This window comes from Pseudonaja textilis, chromosome 1 (genome assembly GCF_049901715.1).
Source record: "Pseudonaja textilis isolate UNSWEBS1 chromosome 1, rPseTex1.2, whole genome shotgun sequence".
In the NCBI taxonomy this organism is placed as follows: domain Eukaryota; kingdom Metazoa; phylum Chordata; class Lepidosauria; order Squamata; family Elapidae; genus Pseudonaja; species Pseudonaja textilis.
This window is the reverse complement of record NC_141990.1, coordinates 8,648,450-8,674,171: the sequence shown is the minus strand read 5'-3', so window position 1 is coordinate 8,674,171 and position 25,722 is coordinate 8,648,450. Positions and strand designations below refer to the sequence as shown.

General features: G+C 45.3%; 1 protein-coding gene across 6 annotated transcripts in view; it reads left to right on the top strand.

The window, feature by feature from the left end:
- ACACA (acetyl-CoA carboxylase alpha) overlaps positions 1 to 25,722 on the top strand; it is a 270,148-nt gene that overhangs the window by 56,743 nt on the left and 187,683 nt on the right. For all 6 annotated transcript variants that reach the window (XM_026710272.2, XM_026710270.2, XM_026710271.2 and 3 more), the window contains 13 exons: positions 74 to 244; positions 2,946 to 3,107; positions 4,345 to 4,508; positions 7,288 to 7,438; positions 8,781 to 8,884; positions 9,796 to 9,877; positions 12,049 to 12,194; positions 15,618 to 15,768; positions 18,844 to 18,978; positions 20,888 to 21,034; positions 22,481 to 22,669; positions 23,360 to 23,460; positions 24,453 to 24,541. In XM_026710272.2, the coding sequence (XP_026566057.1) occupies positions 74 to 244; positions 2,946 to 3,107; positions 4,345 to 4,508; positions 7,288 to 7,438; positions 8,781 to 8,884; positions 9,796 to 9,877; positions 12,049 to 12,194; positions 15,618 to 15,768; positions 18,844 to 18,978; positions 20,888 to 21,034; positions 22,481 to 22,669; positions 23,360 to 23,460; positions 24,453 to 24,541 (1,792 nt within the window). The remainder of the gene's footprint in view (positions 1 to 73; positions 245 to 2,945; positions 3,108 to 4,344; positions 4,509 to 7,287; positions 7,439 to 8,780; positions 8,885 to 9,795; positions 9,878 to 12,048; positions 12,195 to 15,617; positions 15,769 to 18,843; positions 18,979 to 20,887; positions 21,035 to 22,480; positions 22,670 to 23,359; positions 23,461 to 24,452; positions 24,542 to 25,722) is intronic.

Here is a 25,722-nt window from a genome sequence, read left to right as displayed (position 1 = left end):
AATATTTTATGAGTTGACAGTTGTTTTGGTTCAATATAGGTCTTTTGAAAGTAGCCCTTTCTCTCTTTTTCAGTGTGCGGTCAAACTCGCCAAGATGGTAGGCTACGTCAGCGCCGGGACGGTGGAATATCTTTACAGCCAGGACGGGAGTTTTTACTTTTTGGAGCTAAACCCTCGGCTGCAGGTCGAGCATCCTTGTACAGAAATGGTAGCGGACGTCAACCTGCCTTCCGCTCAACTCCAGGTAAGTCGAGAAGACCTGGTGGGAAAGATGCAGCTACCGTAGTTGCTACTAAGCCTGGGCCAATCTGCAGACTCCAGCTGGAATAACCAGTTCTACCAAAATCTTGAGCAGGCAGGAAGAGGTGTTTTTTTTTGGGGGGTGTAGGGGGAGGGAAGGGATTTGTTTCAAATGTCGCAAGAAGTGAGTCGTTCTGGACTTGGAACAAGATCAGAGTGCTGATAAGGCAAGGGAAAAGTTGTGCCTTTGGAAAGTGGGAGTGTTACGTTAGGGAAAACCTCTCCCTGGTTGTTTTGAAACAGGAAGGGTGTGCTTTCAGATGAGGGGAACATTTTGGTACTCGGCATTTCAATCTGTGTGTAACAGAGGTGAACGTGACTTTGTAGAGAGGTTATGAGTTTCTGAGGTCTTTCTTCGGAAAATGCGGCTGTTGTACTTTAAAAAAAAAAAAAAGTCTGGAAACCATTTATGGACTTTTTGCTGAAAATGGAAAACAAAAATGAAGATTTATGGTTTGACGCTTGAAGAAGGATTAATTAAGGGACTGAAGGGGTTTTTGTAATACCAAGAGGAAGAAAGGATAATTAAGTTTCTTTATAACTGTAAATCAGAAGTGGCTTATTTTTCTTGTTTCTTTAACTATTTTTCTCTTACTCTCACTTTGTTTTGCTTTTTCCTTTCCTTTCCTTTCCTTTCCTTTCCTTTCCTTTCCTTTCCTTTCCTTTCCTTTCCTTTCCTTTCCTTTCCTTCCCTTCCCTTCCCTTCCCTTCCCTTCCCTTCCCTTCCCTTTCCTTTCCTTTCCTTTCCTTTCCTTCCCTTCCCTTCCCTTCCTTAAGTCTTCTTTATTACAAACTATTGAAGTAGCAGCATCAACATATTTGAAGTTAATGATTTGCCAGTGACAATTCCAATTTAACTTAGCATTTCCCATCATATAATCTGAATAATGTATTCTGCAATGGAAGTTAAATAAATAAGGAGATCATTATACAATCCTGGCCCATTTCTCAACTTTGTACCATTTCAGTTGTTCCGTACAGGTAGTCCTCGAATTTATGACCACAATTGAGCCCAATATTTCTGCTGCTAAGTGAGACATATGTTTTGCCCCATTTTACGACCTTTCATGCCACAGTTGTTAGGCGAATCACTGCAGTTGTTACATTAGTAACACGGTTGTTAAGTGAATTTGGCTTCCCCTTTGACTTGGCTTGGTCAGAAAGTCACAAAATATGATCACATGACCTTGGGACACTGCAATCGTCATAAATATGAGTCACTCGCCAAGGATCTGAATTTTGATCACCATGGATACGCTGCAGTGGTCGTAAGCATGAAAAATGGTCGTAAGTCACTTCTTTCAGTGCTGCTGTAATTTCAAATGGTCACCAAGTGAACTTCGTAAGTGGAGGACTATATCTGTATTCTATTCTGACTCTTATTTCTTGGCCTTCATACACACTTATCAATAGGTAGGTGAGGTGGCCCGGGATCTCCAGATTTTCAGTGGCTGTCCACAAATGGTTGCAACCTAGAACAGGGGTGTCAAACTGGATTTCTTGGAGGGCCAGGTCAGCAATATAATTGTCCACTGTGGGCCAGCCTGGGGGAGGAAGAAGAGGAGGAGACAAAATGGACGCCCTCCTGCAGCACCCTGCCAGCCAAAATGGGTCACAGGCGGGGGCATGGGCGGCCCTTGTGTGCCCCATTTTTGGCATGGGAAGCTTCCTGCAGCACCCTGCTGGCCAAAACACCATGTTTGACCAGCAGGGTGCTGCAGGAGGCTGTCCAGGCTGAAAATGGGCTGCGCAGGGGCTGCCCATGGCCCCCTCATGGCCCATTTTTTCTAGCAGAAGCGCCGACCGCGGGCCAGTCCTTTGTTATTTCTAGGCCCCCTCCGGCTGGATCTAACCACCCCATGGACCAGATCCAGCCCACAGGCCTTGAGATTGACACCCCTGGCCTAGAAGATCAAAAGCCTTCGTGTAATGAAGCGTCTCTCTTTCCTTCAGCACTAAACTTTATTTTTGACTGAAAATAAGGGGTGGAAATCTGTCTCAGACTGGCTTCAAAAGCATTCTGGGCTCTACCAATAAAAGGCCCAAAAATATATCCTTCAAAAAAGTTAGAACTTTTAAATGTAGTGGTAAAAGGTCTCCGCAAAATAGATCAGGAAATTATCACTATTGGTGATGGTCTGATTGGTTTAAAATTCTCTTGCTGCCTGGGGAATTGTGGGAGTTGAAGTCCACACACTTTAAAGTCGCCAAAGTTTGAGAAACACGGATTTAAAGAGTTTAGGCAGGTAGATATTTTTCCTTCATTCACTTCCGTTTGGTACTTGTTCAAAGTTACAACAGCATCGAAAAAAGTTAGTTGTGACCGGTTTTCATATTTAATGACCATTGCGGCATTCACATGGTCATGTGATCAGAATTTGGACACTTGACAACTGACTCATATTTATGACAGTGGTCAGATACACTTATAACAACCGTATTACTAACTTAGCAACTGCTAATTTAAGAACTGGGTCAAGTAGAGTCATAAAATGAGAGAGAGGGAGGGAGGGAGAGAGAGAGAGAGAGAGAAAAAACGCAACACAGATGTTGGGACACTTATGCTCAGTGGTGACAGTGGAAGATCTTTCTCTTGTGCACCTAAATATGACAAAGGCTGTATTTTCCTTTTTTTTTTTTTCCAGATTGCAATGGGAATTCCTCTTCACAGGATCAAAGATATCCGGATCATGTATGGGACTTCCCCGTGGGGGGACACCCCTATTGACTTTGACAGCTCGGCCCATTTGCCTTGTCCACGGGGTCACGTGATCGCAGCCCGTATCACCAGTGAGAACCCTGATGAGGTGAGCCTTCCTATATTTCTGCCATTTTGTCCTACTGATTAAGGCGCTGGGCTGGAAAACAGAAGGCTGTGAGTTCAAGTCCTGCCTTAGCCATGAAAGCCAGCTGAATGACTTTGAGACAGTCCTTTTCTCTCAGCCCACCCCACCCCACAGGGTTGTTGTTATGAGGAAAATAGGAGGAAGAAAGTGTGTTGGTTATGCTCGCCACGCTGACTTATTTGCAAAGATAATGTTCTGACCTATGCCTCCTAAGATCATGAAGCAGACTCCTCATCCCAATAAAACCTCTTTTATTTAGGTTAAAGGGAATTCCTCTCTAGCAAAGTCCCAACGAACAGTTTTTCATGAGATTTCACAACAATAAACAGGCTTGGAGAGTTGCCAGGCTGATATCTTCCAAACGCCACGCTGTAGCAGCAATTACTTGGCAAGAAATCAGGAACAGATCTTCACCCTATTGATTTGAACTAATTGTCCCCTGCAAACACTACTCCCCTTTCACTCTTCTTTATTCCCTATGGAAGGGGCCGTTCACCGTCCACCTGAGCCTTTACTCCTGAGTTGACCCTTGTTCATTAACTGTTCCCTTCTCCTGGCAGCTCTGTGCATGCGCAAACTGGGAACAGGCTCCAGCTGTTCTTCTGCCCCACTGATCTCCGACTCCGAAGGCAGCTGATCGCTGTTGGATGGCCCTGGCCCCGTCTCTGCCTCCGATGCAGAGCACTCATCAGAGCCTTCCCCAGACTCCAGGACTGGCCCATGCTTCTCCCCAACCTCCTCACTGTCTGAGTCTGCTGCCAGCTCCGCTAGCTTCTGGCAGGCCACAACAGATAATAAAGATGGGATCATCTTCTCTCAGCCCAACCTTGCAGGGTTGTTATGAGGAAAACAAGAAGACAAAGGTGTATTGCCTATAAATTAACCGCCTTGAATTATTTGTAAAAATAATGAAAGTGGGCTATAAAAAAAATACAAATCTATAGGAAGTGGAGTCTTTCCTTGAGTCGAAGTCCACACATCTTAAACTTGCTGGTTGTGGGATTCTGAGAGTTGAAGGCCCACACATCCTAAAGTTGCTGCTGAGGTTGAAAAAACATGTTTCCCTGTGGATGTTTCTCTTGCCCTGTTAAAAATGATGACTTTTAAAATGAATAATTCCAATGCAGTCAGATGTGTGTGTGTGTGTGTGTGTGTGTGTGTGTGTGTTTAAAAAATAATGTTCCGTTGTATATTCCAGGGATTTAAACCCAGTTCTGGAACAGTCCAAGAATTGAACTTTCGCAGTAATAAGAACGTCTGGGGTTATTTCAGCGTGGCTGCCGCAGGAGGCCTTCATGAATTTGCAGACTCTCAGTTCGGCCACTGTTTCTCGTGGGGAGAAAACCGTGAAGAAGCCATCTCGTAAGTAAGAAGGAGCAGGGAGAAATGCTTCCCTCTTCTCTTGATTTCTCTGCTGATCGCAGAAGAAGAATCGGGTGGTTTGATCTCCTTTGGCTTAGTTGCCCGTGTGGAATTATATTTTTACAGATTAGTCCTTGATTTACATAAAACCAGGGGTGGGCTTCAAAATTTTTAGCAATGGGTTCTCTGCTTGGTTGCTGGGTGGGAGTGTCCATGGTGGGCGTGGCCTAGTGTTTTTGCCCTCCCCAGGCTCCTGAGGCTTTCTGTGAGCCTCCGGGAGGGCGAAAACAGCTTCCCCGGGCTCCAGAGGCCCTCTGGAGGCTGGAAATGGGCCCATTTCCGGCTTTCTTGAACTTCTGGAAGGCCCGTTTTTCACCCTCCCCAAGCCTCCACACACGCCCTGCCCTTACCTGCATCCAAAATGGGCCACATGGGGACTCCTGGGACGGGCGGAGTGGGAATGACGGGGCCAGCCAGAAGTGGGATTTGGGGGTTCCCTGAATGATACAGAATCTTAGCTAGGGAGTCCCAGCAGCCCATCCCTGCTTACAACCATTTGTTTAGTGGCTGTTCAGAGTTACAGTGGCATTGACTTACGACTGGTCCTTGCACTTATGACTGTTACGGCATGTATCTATGACGGTTGCAGCATCCCAGGGTCATCTGAGCGCCATTTGTGACCTTCCCAGATGACTTCTAATCAGCAAAGTCAATGAAGGCAGCCAGATTCGCTTTAACGTCCACATGATTCCTGGGACAAATGCAGTGATTCACTGAACAACCATGGCAAAAGAAGGTCATAAAAATTCACCTCACAACCACCTTGTTTATGAATGGACATTCCAGTTCCGGTTGTGGTTGTAAGTGAAGCACTTACCTGCAGTCATCTGAGTGCAGTTATTACCAGGGTAGACACAGGTAGTCCTTGACTTACAACCATTCATTTAGTGATCAAAGTTACAAGAGTACTGACAAAAATGACTTATGACCCTTTTTCACACTTATGACTGTTGCAGCATCCCCATTCAGACACTTGCTACCGGATGCATACACGTAGTCCTTGACTTATGACTGCAATTGAGCCCAAAATTTATGTTGCTAAGTGAGAAATTTGTTAAGTGAATTTTACCCCATTTTATGACTTTTCTTGTCACAACTGTTAAGTGAATCACTGCAGTTGTTAAATTAGTAAGACAGTTGTTAAGTGAATCTGGCTTCCCCATTGACTTGGCTTTCCAGAAGGTTGCGAAAGGGAATCACGTGACACCGGGATGCGGCAACCTGTCATAAATGTGAGTCATCCAAATATAAACCATGTGACCATGGGGTGCTGCAGTGGTCATTCAGTCACTTTTTTCAGTGCCATTGTAACTTTGAATGGTCACTAAGTGAACTGTTGTAAGTCAAGGACTACCTGTACTTATGACAGCTGAAGTGTCCCCAGAATCATGTGATCAATTTTTGAGACCTGACAAACAAAGTCAATAGGGAAGCCAGATTCACTTAACAACTGTGTTACTAACTGAACAACTGCAGGGATTTGCTTAATAACTGTGGCAGGGAAGGTCCGTCAAATGGGACAAAGTTCGCTTTACACCTGTCTCACTTAACAACGTAAGTTTTGGGCTCAATTGTGAGCATAAGTTGAGGACTATCTGTACTACAGTAGTTTTTAAATAAAACATCTTGTTATAATAGACCAGGGGTCTCCAAACTTGGCAACTCTAAGACTTGTGAACTTCAACTCCCAGAATTCCTCAGCCAGCGTAAGACTTGTGGACTTCAACTCCCAGAATTGCCCAGCAAGAATGATTACCTGAGGAATTCTGGGAGCTGAAGTCCACAAGTCTTTAAATTTATTTATTTTATTAAAAACAAAACAAAATTACAAATCTTTATTTACATTAATGTCATTCGTGTTGTTATTAATACATATATCTCCTTTTATACCTAAACATCGATTTTTATTTCTATCTTCCACCCATTTGTACCACCTGTCCCAAACTGCATAATAGTCCGAATCATCTTTGCCTTTTAGTTCCGCTTTGAATTTATCCATTTCCGTACAGTCCATTATTTTTTATATCAGGTCTTCTTCAGATGGTATCTTTTCTTTTTTCCATCCCTGTGTGAAGGCTATTCTCGCCACTATTATAATATGTATAATGATCTATCGGATGACCTTGCTAAATTTTCCCTTAATTATTCCTAGTAAAAATATTTCTGGTTTGAGTTCTAATTAATGATCTGTAATTTCTAATAGCCACCTTTGTATCCTCATCCAATATTTTTTAACTTCTGGGCATTGCCACCACATATGGAAAAAAAGTTCCTTCTTTATGTTTACGCTTCCAACATTCTGCATTTGTATTTGGATACATTTTAGTCAGTCTTGCTGGAACTAGGTGCCATCTACAAAACATTTTGTACTGATTTTCTTTAAATGCTGTTGACAATGTCAATTTATAGTTACCAATCCACATTTTCCCCCAATCCTCTAAATTTATATTGTGACCCATGTTTTTTGCCCAGGCAATCATTGACCCCTTAAATTTGAAAGGTTTCAGTATTTAAAATAAGGAAAACCTGAGAGGTTGGTGGTAAGTTATAAAACAGAAGTCCACACATCTTAAAGTTGCCAAATTTGGAGACTCCTGTTATAGATCTTTCAGGACCAGGAACTGGATACGGCCTCCAGGATGGAAAAGGAGTGAAAGGTAGTCTGGTGATATTCTCCAGTTTATTCTCAGACCTGATTGCCTTTTTTAAAAATCTCCAGAAATATGGTTGTTGCTCTGAAAGAACTGTCCATTCGAGGCGACTTCAGAACCACCGTGGAGTACTTGATTAAGCTGCTTGAAACAGAAAGCTTTCAGCACAACCGCATTGACACTGGTTGGCTGGACCGGCTGATTGCAGAGAAAGTGCAGGTAATCTTCTTCTGGCACAGAAAGGGACGGAATAGATCCCAAAAGAAAAACTGCATCCTTTTAATGTGGGTTATCCGTCTGTAGGAATGTGCTAAATAGATCCCATTCTACCGATAGAAGATAATATTTGTAGCTCAGGGTTCAGCGGTGGACACTTTGGTGCTTTCTGAGCTTGGAGGTTTTCTTGCAGACGTTTCATGACCCAACTAGGGAACGTCATCAGTGCTGGAAGGGAGTGAGGTTTGTGGAGAGATGGAGGAGGAGGGAGAGGAGGAGGAAGAGGAGGAAGGAAGAAGAGAGGAAGAGGAGGAGGAGGAGGAGGGGAGGAGAGGAGGAGGAGGAGGAGGAGGAGAAGAAGAAGAAGAAGGAGAGGAGGAGAGGACACCTAGTTTGGTGGTTTTATTGCAGACGTTTCATGACCCAACTAGGGAATATCATCAGTGCTGGAAGGAATTGGGTTTTGTGAAGAGATGGAGAAGGAGGAAGAGGAGGAGGAGGAGGAAGGAAGAAGCAGAAGCAGAGGAAGAGGAGGGGAAGGAGGAGGAGGGAGGGGAGAGGAGGAGAGGGGAAGGAGGAGGAGAAGAAGAAGGAGAGGAGGAGGAAGAAGAAGAAGAAGAGGAGGAGGAGAGGACACCTAGTTTGGTGGTTTTATTGCAGACGTTTCATGACCCAACTAGGTAACAACATCAGTGCTAGGTTGATGTTCCTGCAAATTTCTCTCATCTGCCTGCTTTGATGTCCATATGTGGTGCCAACAGAAGAGAATATTTGTAGTTCAGGGTTGAACCCTGGGGTCCTTGGTGCTCTCTGAGCTTGGTTGCATTCTTGCAGATGTTTCATTACCCAACTAGGTAACATCATGGGCATTGATGATGTTACCTATTTTAGTAATAAAACTTCTGTAAGAAAACCACCAAATGCAGAGAGCACCGAGGATCCCTCAGATCGAATGGTGGCGAACTCTCCAAATGTGTCCACTTGGGCAGTTCTGTTTGGCCATTGGAAAAGGAGAAAGTTCTCCAGATGATTGAATAGTAAAGCCTCCAGTAAAACAGGAGGCACACGAGAAGGAAGGAGGAGGGGGAAAAACTTAGAACAGATTAAGAAAAAGATATTGGCAGAATAGAGAAGAATGCTGAAGAACTTTGAAGCTAAGCATGGCTAAAGGAACTACTCCATTGGGCTTAAAACACTCGTTTTAGTCCCGAGTTTTCTAAAGCAAACTCTGAAAAGTTGACAATTGGTAATACAAAAGGTTGAGCCATGGGCTGTTTCATCCTTAATTTACTAATATAAAGAAGTAATTTTTTAAAAATGGCCTCTTCCTCTCTTTTTCATCTAGGCGGAGAGACCAGACACCATGCTGGGAGTGGTGTGTGGGGCCCTACATGTGGCTGATGTCAGCCTGCGGAATAGCATCTCCAACTTTCTCCACTCCCTGGAGAGGTAAAAACCAGATTTTTCAGCACTGACATTCCTTAAAACTTCCTGTTCGTCACTTTGTCTCCAGAGTTCTTTCCTTGAGTATGTTCTAAGCGATCTTGCAGAATTGGTAGTGGAGAACATATAAGCTTGTCCAACTCACAAAGTTATACAGGGTTGATTTCCTAGAGAATAGTGGCCTATTGAGAGCCAGTCTGATATAATGGCTAAGGCATCAGACTAGAAACTGGGAGATTGTGAGTTCTAGTCCCGACTTTAGACATGAAAGCTGACTGGGTGACTGAGCCAATCCCCAGGAGACTGTGAATTCTAGTCCCACTTTAGGCATGAAAGTTGATTGGGTGACTTTGAGCCAATCCCCAGGAGACTGTGAGTTCTAGTCCCATATTGGCATGAAAGCTGACTGGGTGACTTTGGGCCAATCCCCAGGAGACTGTGGATTCTAGTCCCACTTTAGGCATGAAAGTTGGTTGGGTGACTTTGGGCCAATCACCAGGAGACTGTGAATTCTAGTCCTGCCTTAGGTGTGAAGAAAGCTGGGTGACCTTGGACCAGTCACTTTTACCCAACGAATGGCTGTTGAAATGATACCAATTAAAATATATTTCAAAATACTGAGGAAATAGGAAGGTCTCTACCTGGCTAATTTGGCTGCTAGTCAAGTCTCTCTGGGAAGGGGATCCCCTAAAGGGGGAGCCCCACACCACCACGGGCTCTCCCCTTGCAGAGACATCCTCCCCCTCGTTCAGTAAGGAGAACCTGGAGGAGAAAAACCTCTTTTGCAAGCTATAATTAACTAAGGGTCCTGTAGAGGCCTGCAATCTTTTAGCCTTACCTTTTGGTTAGAAGCCTAACTATTTCTTGCAAAACTATTGGCAGGAAATGGAGTGCTGTTATTAATTCTTCTCTTCCAGGGGTCAAGTTTTGCCTGCCCATACATTGTTGAACATAGTGGACGTGGAACTCATCTACGAAGGGAAGAAATACGTACTAAAGGTAATGTCGCACCAGATACACAGTTGAGCTGCAGAAGAGATTGGACAACCATTTGTCTGAAACGGTCTAGGGCAGGGGTCTTCAAACTTGACACCTTTCAGACTTGTGGACTTCCACGCCCAGTATTCCTCCTCCTCCAGTCATGTTAGCTCAGGAATTCTCGGAGTAGAAGTCCACAAGTCTTCAAACTTGCCAAGTTTGAAGACCCCTGCATTAGGGGGTCGCTCAAAAGTTGTGGCGTGCCTTGGGGATTGTAAATATATTATGCTGAGTCAAGGTTGACTCAGCCTTCTGACCTTGCAAGATCAGTAAAATGAGGACCCAAGATTATTGGGGGCAATAGGCTGACTCTGTAAACTGCTTGGAGAGGGCTGTAAAGTGGCATATAAGTCTGTAAGTCAGGGGTCTTCAAACTTGACAATTTTAAGACCTGTGGATGTCCACTCCCAGAATTCCTCCTCCTCCAGTCATGTTAGTTCAGGAATTCCAGGAGTTGGAAGTCCACAAGTCTTAAACTTGCCAAGTTTGAAGACCCTTGGCATAGGTTTCTTGTCTGAGAAGGGGGTTGGACTAGAAGACCTCTAAAGTCCCTTCCAACTTTGTTATTCTGTTTAGGAGTGATGGTGGCCAGGGAAACAGAACTTTATAGACGTCTTCATAGTCAATTCTAAAAAATAATTGGTAAAGAAAGCAAGGTTGCAAATCCATAGTGAGAGTGAATGGGGGCGATCCTTGACTTACAACAGTTCATTTAATGATGGTTTGAACTTACTATGGCACTGAAAAAAGTGACATGACCGTTTTTCACACTTACGACCATTGCAGCATCCCCAGGGTCACATGATCAAAATTCAGATTCTTGGCGATTGATTCATATTTATGACGGTTGCAGTGTCCAGGCGTCATGTGAATTTCCCCCATTGTGATCTTGTGACCGGCAAAAAGTCGATGGGGAAGCCAGATTCACTTAACAGCCAGGTTACTAACTTAACGGTTGCAGGGATCAGCTTAAGAACTATGGCAAAAAAGATCGTAAAATGGAGCAAAACTCACACAATTAGCTGTGTTGCTTAGCAACATAAATCCTGGGCTCAGTGGTGGTCGTAAGTTGAGGACTGCCTGTATATAATCCTGTTTTTTACCATTTCTGCATGAGGGTCTCTTGGGAAGTTGCTTTGGGCTGAGAAGAAAGCTCCCTCCTCAGGTGTGAGCTGAGGAGCCACCCAAAATCATCCTAAGAAGGTTGAGATGTTCTCTTATTATAAAGGGTTAATACCACTTTATAAGGCCTTGGTAAGGCCTCACTTGGAATACTGCATCCAGTTTTGGTCACCATGATGTAAAAAAGATGTTGAGACTCTAGAACAGGGGTGTCCAACCTTGGCAACTTTAAGACTTGTGGACTTCAACTCCCAGAATTCCTCAGCCAGGTGGCTGAGGAATTCTGGGAGTTGAAGTCCACAAGTCTTAAAGTTGCCAAGGTTGGACACCCCTGCTCTAGAAAGAGGGCAGAGAAGAGCAACAAAGCGGATTAGGGGACTGGAGGCTAAAACATTTGAAGAATTGGTTGCAGGAATTGGGTACGTCTAGTTTGATGAAAAGAAGGACTAGGGGAGACAGGATAGCAGTCTTCCAATATCTCAGGGGCTGCCCCAAAGAAGAGGGAGTCAAGCTATTCTCCAAAGCACCTGAGCGCAGGACAAGAAGCGATGGGTGGAAACTAATCAAGGAGAGAAGCAACTTAGAACTAAGGAGAAATTTGCTGACACAGAATAATTAATCAATTGCCTCCAGAAGTTGTGAATGCTCCAACAGTGGAAGTTTTTTAAAAAGATGTTGGATAACCATTTGTCTGAAGTGATGTAGGGTTTCCTGCTAAGCAGGGGGTTGGACTACAACAAGGGTCTTCAAACTTGGTAAGTTTATGACTTGTGGACTTCAACTCCCAGAATTCCTGAGCTAATATGACTGGAGGAGGAATTCTGGGAGTTGAAATCACAAGTCTTAAAACTGGCAAGTTTGAAGACCCCCTGGACCAGAAGACCTCCAAGGTCCCTTCCAACGCTGTTATTCCTATTCTGTTCTGTTCTGTTCTATTCTATTCTATTCTATTCTATTCTATTCTATTCTATTCTATTCTACTCTACTTCTTGCTCTTCCCTTTCTCACAGGTAGCTCGGCAGTCTCCAAACTCCTACGTTGTCATCATGTCCGGTTCCTGCGTGGAGCTTGACGTTCACCGGCTAAGTGATGGAGGTCTCCTTTTGTCCTATGATGGGAGCAGCTACACAACCTACATGAAAGAAGAAGTGGACAGGTAACCTTGGATGCTTCCAGGGATGCTTGCAAGCAGAGGAACAGACCCTGGCATGCCATCCTCTAAAGGTTTTGAGGATGGTCCCCAAAAGGTCCTTCAACTTCATAACATTCAGTGTGACCAAAAGAAGATATTATCCAATCCATAAGTGGGCAGTCGTCATATTTCCCCTTAAAATCAAATGAAAGAGGATCAAATTCAATTGCCCATTGCTGCTTTAGAGGCATTCATAATCATGTTGTGGTTTGCCGGCAGCTTGTGCAGACGGCAGCGGAGTTGGACAGTGGGAAAGAAAGAGGATTAGTCTGGGACTCGGACAAGGGTCCTGCATCCGATGCAGAGATGGGGCCTGGACCATCTGGGATGGGGTGCTGCCTCCGGAGCCTTTGGAGTCTGGCAGTAGCAAGGCAGAGGACCCAGGGGAGCCTGTTCCCAGTGCGTGGGTGCGCAGAGCTGCTAGAAGGCGAGAGCAGCTGAAACAAAAGGGGTGACTCGGGAGTAAGGCTGGGAGGTGATTGCCCCTCCCATAAGGTATAAAGGACAGGCAAAGGTGAAGAAACCTTTGCAGGAAGCAATGTCGTTCGTTCGGTTCAGATTCATTCTTGAAGCTCTTTGTACACTGGTTGGGTTTTTTTCTATTTCATTGGACACATCTGTTATTGGCAGCACTTTACAGGGAAGAAAGGTGGATGCTTATCTCAAGGGACTGTTTGAGATTCATTACTGGCTGGGAATGAAAATTATTCCCAGCGTTGCAATAAAACAGGACTTGTTTTTAAAATAAGCGTGTGCGTAATTACAGTCTCGGAAGCCTTGGTCAGAACAAATCAAACCTACACACACACACACACTTCCCATACACACCCATAAATATGCAATTCGTTTTTAAAATATGATGCACCAAGGAAATCCGATACCCTCAATCTGTACAAACAAATGTGCATTGAGTAACTGTTCTTTCCTGCAGATTTACTGCCAGGAACTTAGTTAAGGGAATGACAAAACTATCAGTAGACTGAAAGGATGATTCTGGGTGCTGAACATTTCCACTTCCAGAATACTGCAGCCTGGCATGATTGCAAACACAAGTATTCCTCAAATTACGACCATAATTGAGCCTAAAATTTCTGCTGCTAAGCAAGACCGCTCTTAAGTGAGTTTTGCCTCCATTTTACCACCTTTCTTGCCATGGTTGTTAAGTGAATCACTGCAGTAGTTAATAAGTTGGTTGTAAAGTGAATCTGGCTTCCCCACTGACTTTGCTTATCAGATTGTCACAAAAGGGGATCATGTGACCCCGGGACACTACAACTGTCATAAATACATGCCAGTTGCCAAGCATCTGAATTTTGATCATGTGACCGTGGGGATGGTGCAACGGTTGTAAGTGTGAAAAACGGTCATACCTCATTTTTTTCAGTGCCGTTGTAACTTCGGTCATTCACTAAATGAATGGTTGTAAGTTGAGGATTACCTGTAAGAGGTTTTGGTGTCTACTCCCACCTGCCACTCCTCCCCCCTTGAGCTGAACATGCAATTGATGTGGAAATAAGGAGCATAGTACCGAGCTTAAAGTAGAACCAGGGTCCAGTAGTAGGTGCCAGCCATATACTTTCTGTCCCAAGGTCAAATCCTGGATTGTTTTGGTGGAAGCTAGCCAAGAACCAAGGTTTTGACCTTGGCTTCCCCCAAAAAGCACTAAGCAGACTCTTTGTCCCGGCAAAACCCCTTTTATTAAACAAAGGTGAATTTCTTGCCTTCACATTCAGCCAAAGGCCCGGCAAACAGCCTTTCAAGGGTATCATTAGGAGCACAGACCTTATCTAGCTTGGAGAGCTGCCAAGTAAATATTTCCAAACGCGGTGCTGACAAGGAAGGACTCAGCCCAGAATCTCTCAGATGCACAGACAGATCTTCACACTGCTGCAACAAACAAATCGTTTCCTGCAAAAAGCCCTTTCCCTTTTGCTCCTCTTTTAATTGCTATGGGAGGGGCCATTCACCGTCCACCTGTGGCTTTACTCCTACGTCAACCCTTAGTTCATAATTGTTCTTTTCTTTTGGCAATTCTGCACATGTGCAGGCTGGGAACCGGCTCCAGCTGCTCCCCTGCCTCACTCCTGTCCAACTCCGAAGGCAGCTGATACCTGCCGGACTGCCCTGGCCCCATCTCTGCCTCTGACGCAGAGCCCTCCTCCGAGCCTTCCTCAGCCTCCAGGAGTGGCCCATGTTCCTCCCCAACCACCTCACGGTCCAACTCTGCTGCCAGCTCCGCTAGCCACCAGCAGGCCACAACAATAAGGAAGGCACACAGCCTCTAAGGGTGGGGCTGTTTCTCTGCTGTCTTATCAGTATCTTAACTTTAGGGTTTGTGAATCTTCCACTCTTGTATGCCTTTAATCTTGCTAAGGAAAATTCCACAGCACCCTGGCCCTCACCCCCAATAAAACTTTTTTTTTTCCAAGAAGCAAATGGACTTTCTGGTTTTTCTTTGAAGATGTTTCGCTTCTCATCCAAGAAGCTTCTTCAGCTCCGACTGAAGGGTGGGGAATGGAAGGACTGACCAGCAATCAAATGACCAGGTGTCTGCAAGGAGTATAAATCCTTCCATTCAGAGGTGGTATTCAGCAGGTTCTGACCAGTTCTGGAGAGCCGGTAGCAGGAAATTTGAGTAGTTTGGAGAACCAGCAAATCCCACCTCTGACTGGCCTCACTCCTATCTATTTTCTGCCTCCCAAGTCCCAGCTGATTGGCTGGGTCTTCTTTGGTTGCCCTGCACAGGAGAACGGAGCTGGAAAGCAGGTTAGTGGAGTGGGGAGGGAATGGAGAATTTACAGTATCCTTCCCCTGCCACAACCACCAAGACATACTGCGCGCACCAAGCCATGGCCACAGAACCAGTAGTAAAATTTTTTGAATCCCACCACGGCTTCCATTCCCTAGTCAGAGCTGAAGAAGCTTCTTGGATGAGAAGCGAAACCTCTTCAAAGGAAAACCAGAAAGTCCAGTTGCCTCTTGGAAAAATAAAAAGCACATTCTTGAGGATGCAGTCTCAAAAAATAGATGTCCCCAAATGGATTCCATCCCCCTTTTCCTTCTAAGCTTGATTTCCACTTCCTGAATTGAATCGATATTGGACAAGGACTCCGAGGACCTGTTGTCTGATCTTTAGTCGGGATATTTGAAAATGGGACAAAATTCACTTAACCATTGGTTTGCCTAGCGCTCAAAATTTTAGGTTCAATTGTGGTCGTAAGTCAAGGACTACCTGCACTGGACTTTCCATTGCGGTCTTATCCTTGTTAGATCACCCAGAGTCAGAGTGAGTTGGGTATCCATATGAATTTTCTTAGTAAAGAAATAAAATTTTCTGTGTAGACATTTTCGGTATATATTTTGGGCTTTCTGTCCTCTCCTGCTTAGGTATCGCATCACCATTGGCAATAAAACTTGTGTGTTTGAGAAGGAAAATGACCCGTCGATTCTTCGATCCCCCTCAGCTGGGAAACTCATCCAGTACGTGGTGGAAGATGGCGGACATGTCTTTGCTGGGCAATGCTTTGGTGAAATTGAGGTAAAAGAAAAAACACCTTGTGAGCCTGTTAGACTGGTCTTCTTTGGAAAACCTTGTGATAAGGAACAAGCACACACTCACAAGCAGAAACAGTTTCTATCCACATGCTTGTTCAATCTCTCTCTTAATCTCTTAATCTCTCTTAATCAAAGTGAGATTGATTTTGGTTTGAATGTCCCAAAGGTGCTTTCTCAGGAGGCACCTGGATTTTCTTCCTTTCCTTTCCTTTCCTTTCCTTTCCTTTCCTTTCCTTTCCTTTCCTTTCCTTTCCTTTCCTTTCCTTTCCTTTCCTTTCCTTTCCTTTCCTTTCCTTTTCCTTTTCCTTTTCCTTTTCCTTTTCCTTTTCCTTTTCCTTCCCTTCCCTTCCTCCTCCCTTCCCTTCCCTTCTCCTCTCTTCCCCTCTCCTCCCCCTTTCTCTCTCTCTCTCTCTCTCTGTCTTTCTTTCTTTGTTTTTGTTTGAAAACATTTCATTTCTCATCCAAGAAGCCTCCTCAGCTCTGACTGGATGGTGCAGAATGGTAGGATTAATATTCTTTGTAGACAATTGGTCATTTCCATTCTTTTAGAGAGTCGTCCTTGAGGCCATTTGCACTACTCAAGTGACCCTGAGGACACAGATAAACCTCCAAGCAGCCTCAAGGACTCTCTGAAAAGGATGCAAATTACCAGCTGTCTGCAAGGAGTATAACTCCTTCCATTTCCCCACCATCCAGTCAGAGCCCAAGCAGCTTCTTGTATGAGAAGCAAAATGGGTTGAAAGAAAAACGAAGAAAGTCCAGTTGCCTCCTGAAAAAGCACCTTTGGGACAACCATGACCTGGATGACCTGGATGATGAGAATCTCCATAGATATTTTTGTTTGAATCAATTTTCTTCAAATATATTAAAAACAATACTGAGAAATTGATTAACTTTTTATTAATGCAGACGCTTACAAACACAACACGTGTGTGTTTTTTTTCTTCTTCAGAACCCTTCTATTTGTATTTGGATTTAATCCATTAAGGAGACCCTCAGATTTCCTGTCTCTTTTTTCCCATTTAAAGTGTTTTGCAAAGGCACAAATGCATGATAAAGACCCCTAATAAATAAAATATATTCATTCAAACTTATAAGCTATTTTATTCATCACAGACACCTTGACTTAACAGATTAAAAGTATCTGTAAAAAAGTTCAAAGAGAGATATTCATCATCCCATTACAAACTTAATACATTTCTGATGTATTCCATTTCTGATATCAAACTCTCCCCGGCTGGCATGCATATTTTAGTATATTTTTCAAGATTTGTAATCTCAGATATTTTCCTTGCGTTCTGTGTGAGGAAGGAAAGGGGAGGTGGGATGCAGATTCCAGAGAGGAGTCCCAGAACAAGAGACTCTTCAGTCAGTCCTGAACGGGATGGGGTAAGGAGGAAAAAATTTCAGGGTACAGGTAGTCCTCGACTTATGACCACAATTAGGACCGGGAAATTTCCGTTGCTAAATGAGGTGGTGATTAAGTGAGTCATGCCCAGTTTGATGACCTACTTGAATCACACCGTTGTTAAGTGAATCTAGCTTCCACCATTGATTGTGCTTGGTGAAAACCAGCTTGGAATGGTGACAAGAGGTGATCACATGTCCCCGGGATGCTACAATCATTGTAAATAGATGCTGGTTGCCGAGCGCCTGAATTTTGATGACATGGCCATAGAGATGTTACGATGGCTGTAAGTGTGAGGATTGGTCATAAGTCCTTTTTTTCAGCCCTGTTCTAACTTTGAACAATTGTTAAATGAGTAGTGGTAAGTCGCGGGCTAGCTTAAAGTCTCCCGCGGTATATCTATTAGGTTAGAAGATGACATAGCTTTAATCTGGCAAGATTCTAATTAGGAGTAAGCGGATAAAAAGCCAGTTTGATCTAGTAGTTAAGGCACCAAACTACAATGTGTGAATTCTAGTTCTTCCTTAGCCATGAAAGCTGACTGGGTGACTTTAGGTAGGCCAGGGGTATCAAACTCGATTTCATACAGGGCCGCATGAAGGTTGTGTTTGACACCTGGGGTGTGTAGTCAGGGGGCGTGGCCAGGCCAGCTCGATGTCACTCATGTTAGGGAGCGCTCTGCAGAGGTGGGATTCAGCAGGTTCTGACCAGTTCTGGAGAACCGGTAGTGAAAATTTTGAGTAGTTCGAGGAACTGGCAAATACTGGAGATTTTATAGTATCCTTCCCCTGCCACGCCCACCAAGCCACGCCCACAGAACCGGTAGTAAAAAAAAATGAATCCCACCACTGGTGCTCTGCCAGCGAAAATGGGCTTCCGAGGAGCAGACATACACACGCACACACACACATGCTCGGAAGGCGCTGCCGATTACAAGAAGAATTGTGATAATTTCCAGGCAGGAAATGGCAGGAAGAGGAATAGTTGTCTGCCGCACCTATTCAGCTCTTCCCCCTGCTTTTTATCCCCAGAGCTAGGGTGGGGCTTTGCTAGCAGCAGTGGCTCTTCTGTCCCCAGGACCGGCCCATAGATTTCCACTGCTCTCCTCTCTTCTGCCTTCTGTGCATCTGCGCATCAGGCACTGGATCCAGATGTTCCTCCTCTTCCTCATCAGCTACCTCCAGACTTGGGGGCTGTTCTCTCTCCGTGGGTTGATGGATGGCCCAGGCTCCGTCTCTCTGTCTCTGTCTCTCTCTCTGTCTCTCTCTCTGTGTCTCTCTCTCTCTCTGTGTGTTTCTCTTTCTCTCTGTGTCTCTCTCTGTCCTTCTGTCTCTATCTCTCTCTCTGTCTCTCTCTGTCTCTCTCTCCTCTGTCCTCCTCCTCCTCCTCCTCCTCCTCCTCCTATTTGACTGCCGAAGGGGCCAGCGGTCGACGGGCCACAACACAACCAGCTCCAAGCATGGCTGTCCCTTTAATGAGCTTTCTATATTTATCCGTATTCTTCTTGCTTAAATGAACCATAATGCTTGGTCGGTGCAATTTGTTAACAGGAAACACAAGAGAATTATAAAAGCAGCTGGACAAAGGGAGTACAGGGAAGCAAACACTCCGAGAAGTCACTTGTTTATATTGATCTTCTGCTATTTTCAGGTGATGAAGATGGTGATGACACTCACAGCGGCGGAATCGGGCTGCATCCATTATGTGAAACGTCCTGGAGCAGCCCTTGAGCCGGGCTGCATAATTGCTAAAATGCAACTGGATGACCCAAGCCGAGTTCAACAGGTAAATTTGGAGGCTTAGCAGCAAGGGCTATCTCTACATAGAGATTTAAGCTAGAAACAAAAATCGGGTTGGCTTCTGGGGACATCTGTTCGTTTTCTTTGGTCTTCTTCTGGGTGGGTGGGGTTGGGAGGTCAGGGAAGGGATATTTTTTTCCACTCTGACCTAGAGCTTTGTGATCTCCTGGTGGTCTCCCATCCAAGCACCAGCCAGCTCTTAAACTTGGTTAGCGTTTAGAGATTGGGGAAAGTCAGCTAGGGGCTACTTGTTGGCTCCAAAATTTTTTGGTCATGATGGAGGAGATGAGTCCAAGAAATGGATCCACAGTCTTAGGAGCCACCTCATACAGTAGTATGTACACGAGTAGCCCCATAGTAAGATGGGTGGCTAACAACAACAACAACAACAATAATAATAACAATAACAATGTGGCCCACCAGAATACTTTTCAGGCCTCCTAGTTTTGCCTCATAGTTAATAAGGAGACTTTTTCAGTTTTTCTTAGATTGGGCTACAGGTAGTCCTCGACTTACAACCATAATTGAGCCCACATTTATAGTGTAGGTGGTCCTCAACTTACAACCATTTGTTTAGTGATGGTTAGAAGTTACAGTGGCACTGGAAAAAAAAACATTTGACCATTTTTCACACTTACATTCATTCATTCGTACATTTATTGCGGCATTCCCCATGGTCACATGATCAAAATTCACACACTTGGCAACTGAGTCATATTTATGACGGTTGCGGTGTCCCCGGGGTCATGTGATCCCCTTTTCCCACCTACTGACAAGGTCGTAAAATGAGGCCAGATTCACTTAACAACTGTCTTGCTTAACTTTGAGCTCCCTTGCGGTTGTCTTACCTGTAGTAAGTCACGAGGTTTGCTAAATGGGTCATCTTGCGACTGATCGATTTTAACAAATACAGGTCTTCTTCGAGTTATGAATGTAATGGAGCCTGCCCATTCCATTCGTAACCCAAGGATTCGTGGGAGTGAATCTCGTACCTTGAATGAGATCACTCCCTCCTTTCCCCCACGCATTGCTAATTGAACGCGTAGCTTTTTAAGTGCACACGAGGTATTTCAGGGTGGGGAAGGCCATGGGGGTCCTAGTGATGGGACAGACCACCTGCGTAAGACCACCCAAGGCCTCCCCGACCCAATGAAATGCCTCATGCTCTCCACAATTGCTTCCCCCTCCAACCTACCAAGATCCCGCAAGCTGTCTCCTCTCCACCCTCTCAGCCGTGTGCGCCCCTCTATAGCTCCATTTAGGCCTGCACAGAGGGGTGGGCTGGCAAAGTGCAGGATAAACGTTGCAGAGCCTCTGCGGTTGTTTGTAAGAGCGAACAACTGCCGTGAACTTGCAAGTTTCCTCGTTTCGGGACTTGTTCATAAACACTAGAAGGTGCTTATCGGGTAACTTCAAACATTCGCTAAGGGAATGCTCGTGACCTGGGGATTACCTAAATATTGGTAGTGATCATTAAGTGAACACTGTGTTCGTTAAGTGAACACATTGGTTGTTAAATGAACCCGCTGTTCACTCTGAGGTGATTTTTGGCTGAAAACTGGAATCCTTAACGCCAGTTTCCGGCAAAAACATCGTCGATCACAGTCACGTGACCGCAAGACTTTGCAAACAGCCTTAAATGTGGACTGGTTGTTGAATGACCAAAATGGGAGTAATGTGATTGCCAGGGGTTGGCGGGCAGTTATCAGAACTTTGAATCTGGATCATATGTACCTTTTTTGAAGTAACTTTGAAAGACATTTGAATCTGAGAAAGAAGCTTCAGCCCAGGAGATCTGAGAAAGTGATCCTTTCTCCTTTGGAGATAAAGAAGATGATTGCATAGGTACAACTCTCACAGTGCTGACTGGCTTGTGTTTTTCTTGTCCCCTTAAGGCTGAGCTCCATACGGGAACCCTGCCCCAGATCCAGAGCACAGCCCTGCGGGGTGAGAAGCTTCACCGGATCTTCCATTATGTCTTTGACAACCTACTCAATGTGATGAACGGATTCTGCCTTCCAGATCCCTTTTTCACCAACAAAGTAATATCCGTTGCTTTCCTTTCCCCGCTTTTGGTGGCATAAACCATAGTTTAAGAGCCGTGGTGGCATAGTGTTTAGAATGTAGTATTGCAGGTAACTCTGCCCACTGCTAGCAGTTCGATCCTGACCGGCTCAAGGTCGACTCAGCCTTCCATCCTTCCAAGGTCGGTAAAATGAGAACCTGGATTGTTGGGGGCCATAGGCTGACTCTGTAAAAACCGCTCAGAAAGAGCTGTAAAGCACTGTGAAGTGGTATCTAAGTCTTAAGTGCTAGTGCTATCTTAATGCCTGTTTCCTAGTATGACTTGATTGCTTATTGTACCCTATGACTATGTTAAGTGTTGTACCTGATGATTCTTGACTCTTGATGAATGTATCTTTTCTTTTATGTATACTGAGAGTATCTGCACCAAGACAACTTCCTTGTGTGTCCAATCACAATTGGCCAATAAAGAATTCTATTCTATTCTATTCTATTCTATTCTATTCTATTCTATTCTATTCTATTCTATTCTATTCCATCCCATCCCATTCCATCCCATCCCATCCCATATTTTCTATTCTATTCTATTCTATTCTATTCTATTCTATTCTATTCTATTCTATTCTATTCTATTCTATTCTATTCTATTCTATTCTATTCTATCCACCCCCCAGATGTGTTAGAACTTCAACTCCAAAGAATTCCCAGCCAATTAACCTTCCATGTTTAGTTCTAACACATCTGGAGAGCATTACCCAAGGTCAGGAATTCTCAATCTTGGCAGCTTTCAAATGTGTGGACTCCAGCTCCCAGAATACAGCATGCTGACTGAGGCATTCTGGGAGTTGAAGTCTGTACATCTGAAAGCTACTTGAGGTTGAGAAACACTGCCCTAGGTTAATGCTGCCCTTCAGGGGTGGGGTACAATTATTTTTTACTACCGGTTCTATGTGCGTGGCTTGGTGGGCATGGCATGGCTTGGTGGGCGTGGCGTGGCTTGGTGGGCATGGCAGGGGAAGGATACTGCAAAATGCCCACTTCCTCCCTACCCCACTAACCTGCTTTCCAGCTCCGTTCTCCTGTGCAGGGGAACAAAAGAAGGTTCAGCCAATCAGCTGGGACTCGGGAAGCAGAGAATAGATGAGGGGTGGAGCCAGTCAGAGGTGGGATTTGCCAGTTCTCCAAACTACTTAAAATTTCCGCTACCAGTTCTCCAGAAGTGGTCAGAACCTACTGAATACCACCTCTGCTGCCCTTCCTTCCTTCCTTCCTTCCTTCCTTCCTTCCTTCCTTCCTTCCTTCCTTCCTTCCTTCCTTCCTTCCCTCCCTCCCTCCCTCCCTCCCTCCCTCCCTCCCTCAGAACTGGTCATAAGACAAAAACTACCCGCAGCATTAGATGCCTATAGAAAACAAACGTATTTACCTGTTATCTTGACTTACTTTCAACTCCACCTCTAACTCAGGTGAAGAACTGGGTTGAACGCTTAATGAAGACTCTCCGGGATCCATCCTTGCCTCTACTGGAGCTCCAAGATATCATGACCAGTGTCTCTGGGCGGATCCCGCCCAACGTGGAAAAATCCATCAAAAAAGAAATGGCACAGTATGCAAGTAACATCACCTCTGTCCTCTGCCAGTTTCCCAGCCAGCAGGTAAGGAAAGTTTTGTGATCTGGGCTGAAACTGAGATGAAACTGACTAGGAAGAGGTTAGAGGGAAGACTAATATCCTTGACTGTGAGAGAGGGTGAGGAGGGCGAGGAAGGAGGGTCTAGGTAGGACAACGCACTGCGGCCAACTCACCATGGCCAGTTCAGTGCGGGACAACTCGCCGCTGGACTGTCAAACACTAATATCAAAGAAACATTGGAAGAGAATTATTACAGAAAGGATGCAAAAAGAGGGACAGAATGAAATGTGAATGGCAAAAATTAAAAAACATTTTTAATTATTTTAAATAATTAATCGTATGTTTTGAACTATAACATGCACCTAGCTTTTGGGGAGGAAAAAAAAAATCTGCCTCTGCATCCCCCCAATTTGCCCCTTTGCAACGAACAGCAAACAGCCTGTTTCAGCTTCAGCACAGCCTGATTTAGCACAAGCAGCTGATTGTCGGTTGGATTTGCCTCCCAACGATCAGCTGTTTCAGGCTGCAGGGATTGCCATTGTCTATTGCCACCGGCACCCACCCCGTTTTCCGCCTCCGCGCACCACGTGGACTAAGCTTTGATATGAGGTGTCAGATTCTGTCTGTTGTGTGTCCATCCCACCCTCCCACTTTTTCAGTCAAGCCCAAAACATGGAGGGTGTCAATCCCAGTTTGCTTCCGTTCTTCCTGTAGATTGCCAACATCCTTGACAGTCATGCCGCCACCTTAAACCGCAAATCGGAGCGCGAGGTTTTCTTCATGAACACTCAGAGTATTGTGCAGCTGGTTCAAAGGTGAGCGTGATCTCAGAAGTGATCTTGGGCAAAATCTGAAAAGGGGAAGCCAAATGATAGGCTGCTTTGTGATCGAATCCAGTCTCTACCCCCCGACCCCAAAAGTACAGTTAAGGCCCTATAGATGGGTCTACCACAGGGGTGTCAAACTCAAGGCCCGGATCCAGGGGTGCTTAGATCTGGCTCACAGGGCCGCCCTGGCAACAGTGAAGGATCGGCCCGTAGTACTTCTGCTGGTGAAAATGAAGCTTGGGAGGGCTGCACACAGTTCTCTCAGGCCCTGTTTTCGGCCTGGATGCCCTCCTGCGATCCTCTGCCTGCGAAAACAGAGCTGGGAGGGGCAATCCCCCTGGGCTCAGTGTATGGCCCTCCCTGGGTTCCGTTTTCACTGCCAGAGGGCTGCAGGAGGCTGTCCAGGCCAAAAACGGGGGCCGGGGACCACATGTGAGCCCCCCCAGAGCTCCATTTTCACTGGCAGAGGGCTGCCGGAGGCTATCCAGGTCAAAAATACAGCCCAAAGTGGGTCACACATGCTCCCCCCCCAGAGCTCCGTTTTCACTGGCAGAGGGCTAGCAAAAAAGAAAAGGAAGGAAGGAAGGAAAGTCGGGAGGAAAGAAAGGAAGTCCTGCCTTAGCACTTGGCCACCAGCAGTCTGGAGGACAAGGGTTTGGGGCTCTCCCTGGTCTAGCCTTCCTCCGCTGGAGACAATGGATCCCCCCCCAGCCTCAACCGGGGGCACCATGGGTGCCCCTGACACGAGTGATGTCAAGGTGGCTGCTCCCAACCCGGCCACGCCCACCCCAGCCACACCCACCCTGAGCATGCCCACCTGGTCCCCCGAGGTCAAAGTCAACCCTGATGCGGCCCTCAGTGAAATCGAGTTCGACAGCCCTGCCTTGGACGAATCCTGCTGCAAGTGTGTTTACAATTCAGCCCTGTTGTCAAAAGACCGTCAAAGCTTCCGTATTTTCATCCGAGGGCTCTTGTTACAGATACCGAAGCGGCATCCGAGGTCACATGAAGGCAGTCGTGATGGATTTGCTTCGGCAGTACCTAAGGGTGGAAACTCAGTTCCAGCACGGTGGGTCATCTCCTTTCAGGATTTGGATTTTCGAACAAGGGTGGTTGGGAGGAGGGGATATGACCACAGGGAAGAAGAAAAAGCCGTAATTATTCCGGCCGCCAGATGTCAGCCTTGTACTGAGATAACAACCCAAACAGGCTTTGCCAACGAAAATTGTTCTTTTTCTAAAGGATGGTTAAGTTTCACCAGAGGTGTCAGGCAGGCTGGTTAACCGTAGTCTAGTGGGACAGCTTTTAGAGCTGATTTCCCATTACCCTTGACCCAGGGTAACAGCGGTTAGAATGGTCAGTCCTTCCCTCTCCATATTAGCACTTAAAGAGCACTGCAAATGCTTTGCTTGAATCCATCTCTGCCTCCCCATCTACCCTGTTTCGGTTAATTCTTTGATACTGTCCACACGAACCATGAATTCTAATTCCTTCCTTCCTCCCTTCCTCTGTTTCCACCATTCATCATTTTTCCTTCCCTCCTTCCTCCCTCCCTCCATCTCCATCATTGTTTCCTTCCTCACTCCCTCCATCTCCATCTCCATCATTCATTGTTTCCTCTCTCCCTTCCCGTCATTCCTTTTCCTTCTTTCCTTCCTTCCTCCCTCCCTTCCATCATTCAGCTTTTCCTTCCTTCCTTCCTTCCTTCCTTCCTTCCTTCCTTCCTTCCTTCCTTCCTTCCCTCCTTCCTCCCTCCCTCCCTCCCTCTCTCCCTCCCTCCTCTCATCATTCATCTTTCCTTCCTTCCTTCCTTCCTTCCTTCCTTCCTTCTTCCTTCCTTCCTTCCTTCCTTCCTTCCTTCCTTCCTTCCGCCCTCTGCTTACAAAAAATAAAAACCCAATATACAAAGAGTAAAAAAATGAAAGAAAGAAGACTATAAATAGTCTTTGCAGTTACGATGGGGATGAAAAATTAATTTTGTAGCCAATCCTTGCATCAATGGCCTTTGCGGGTGTGTAACACCAAGGAAATCTGATTACAGGTAGCCCTTGAGTTACGTCCATAATGGCACCTTTCGATTATGGATAGAAGTTGTAAGAGTCATATAATGGGTGGGTCATGTAACTGGCCCAATTTTATGACCTTTTTGCATTGGTTGTTAAATGAATCTGGTTGTAAGTATGAGTGCCATGGTTAAGTGAGCACTATAGTTGTTAAGTAAATCTGTTCATTGTGGCAAGGGTTTGCCAA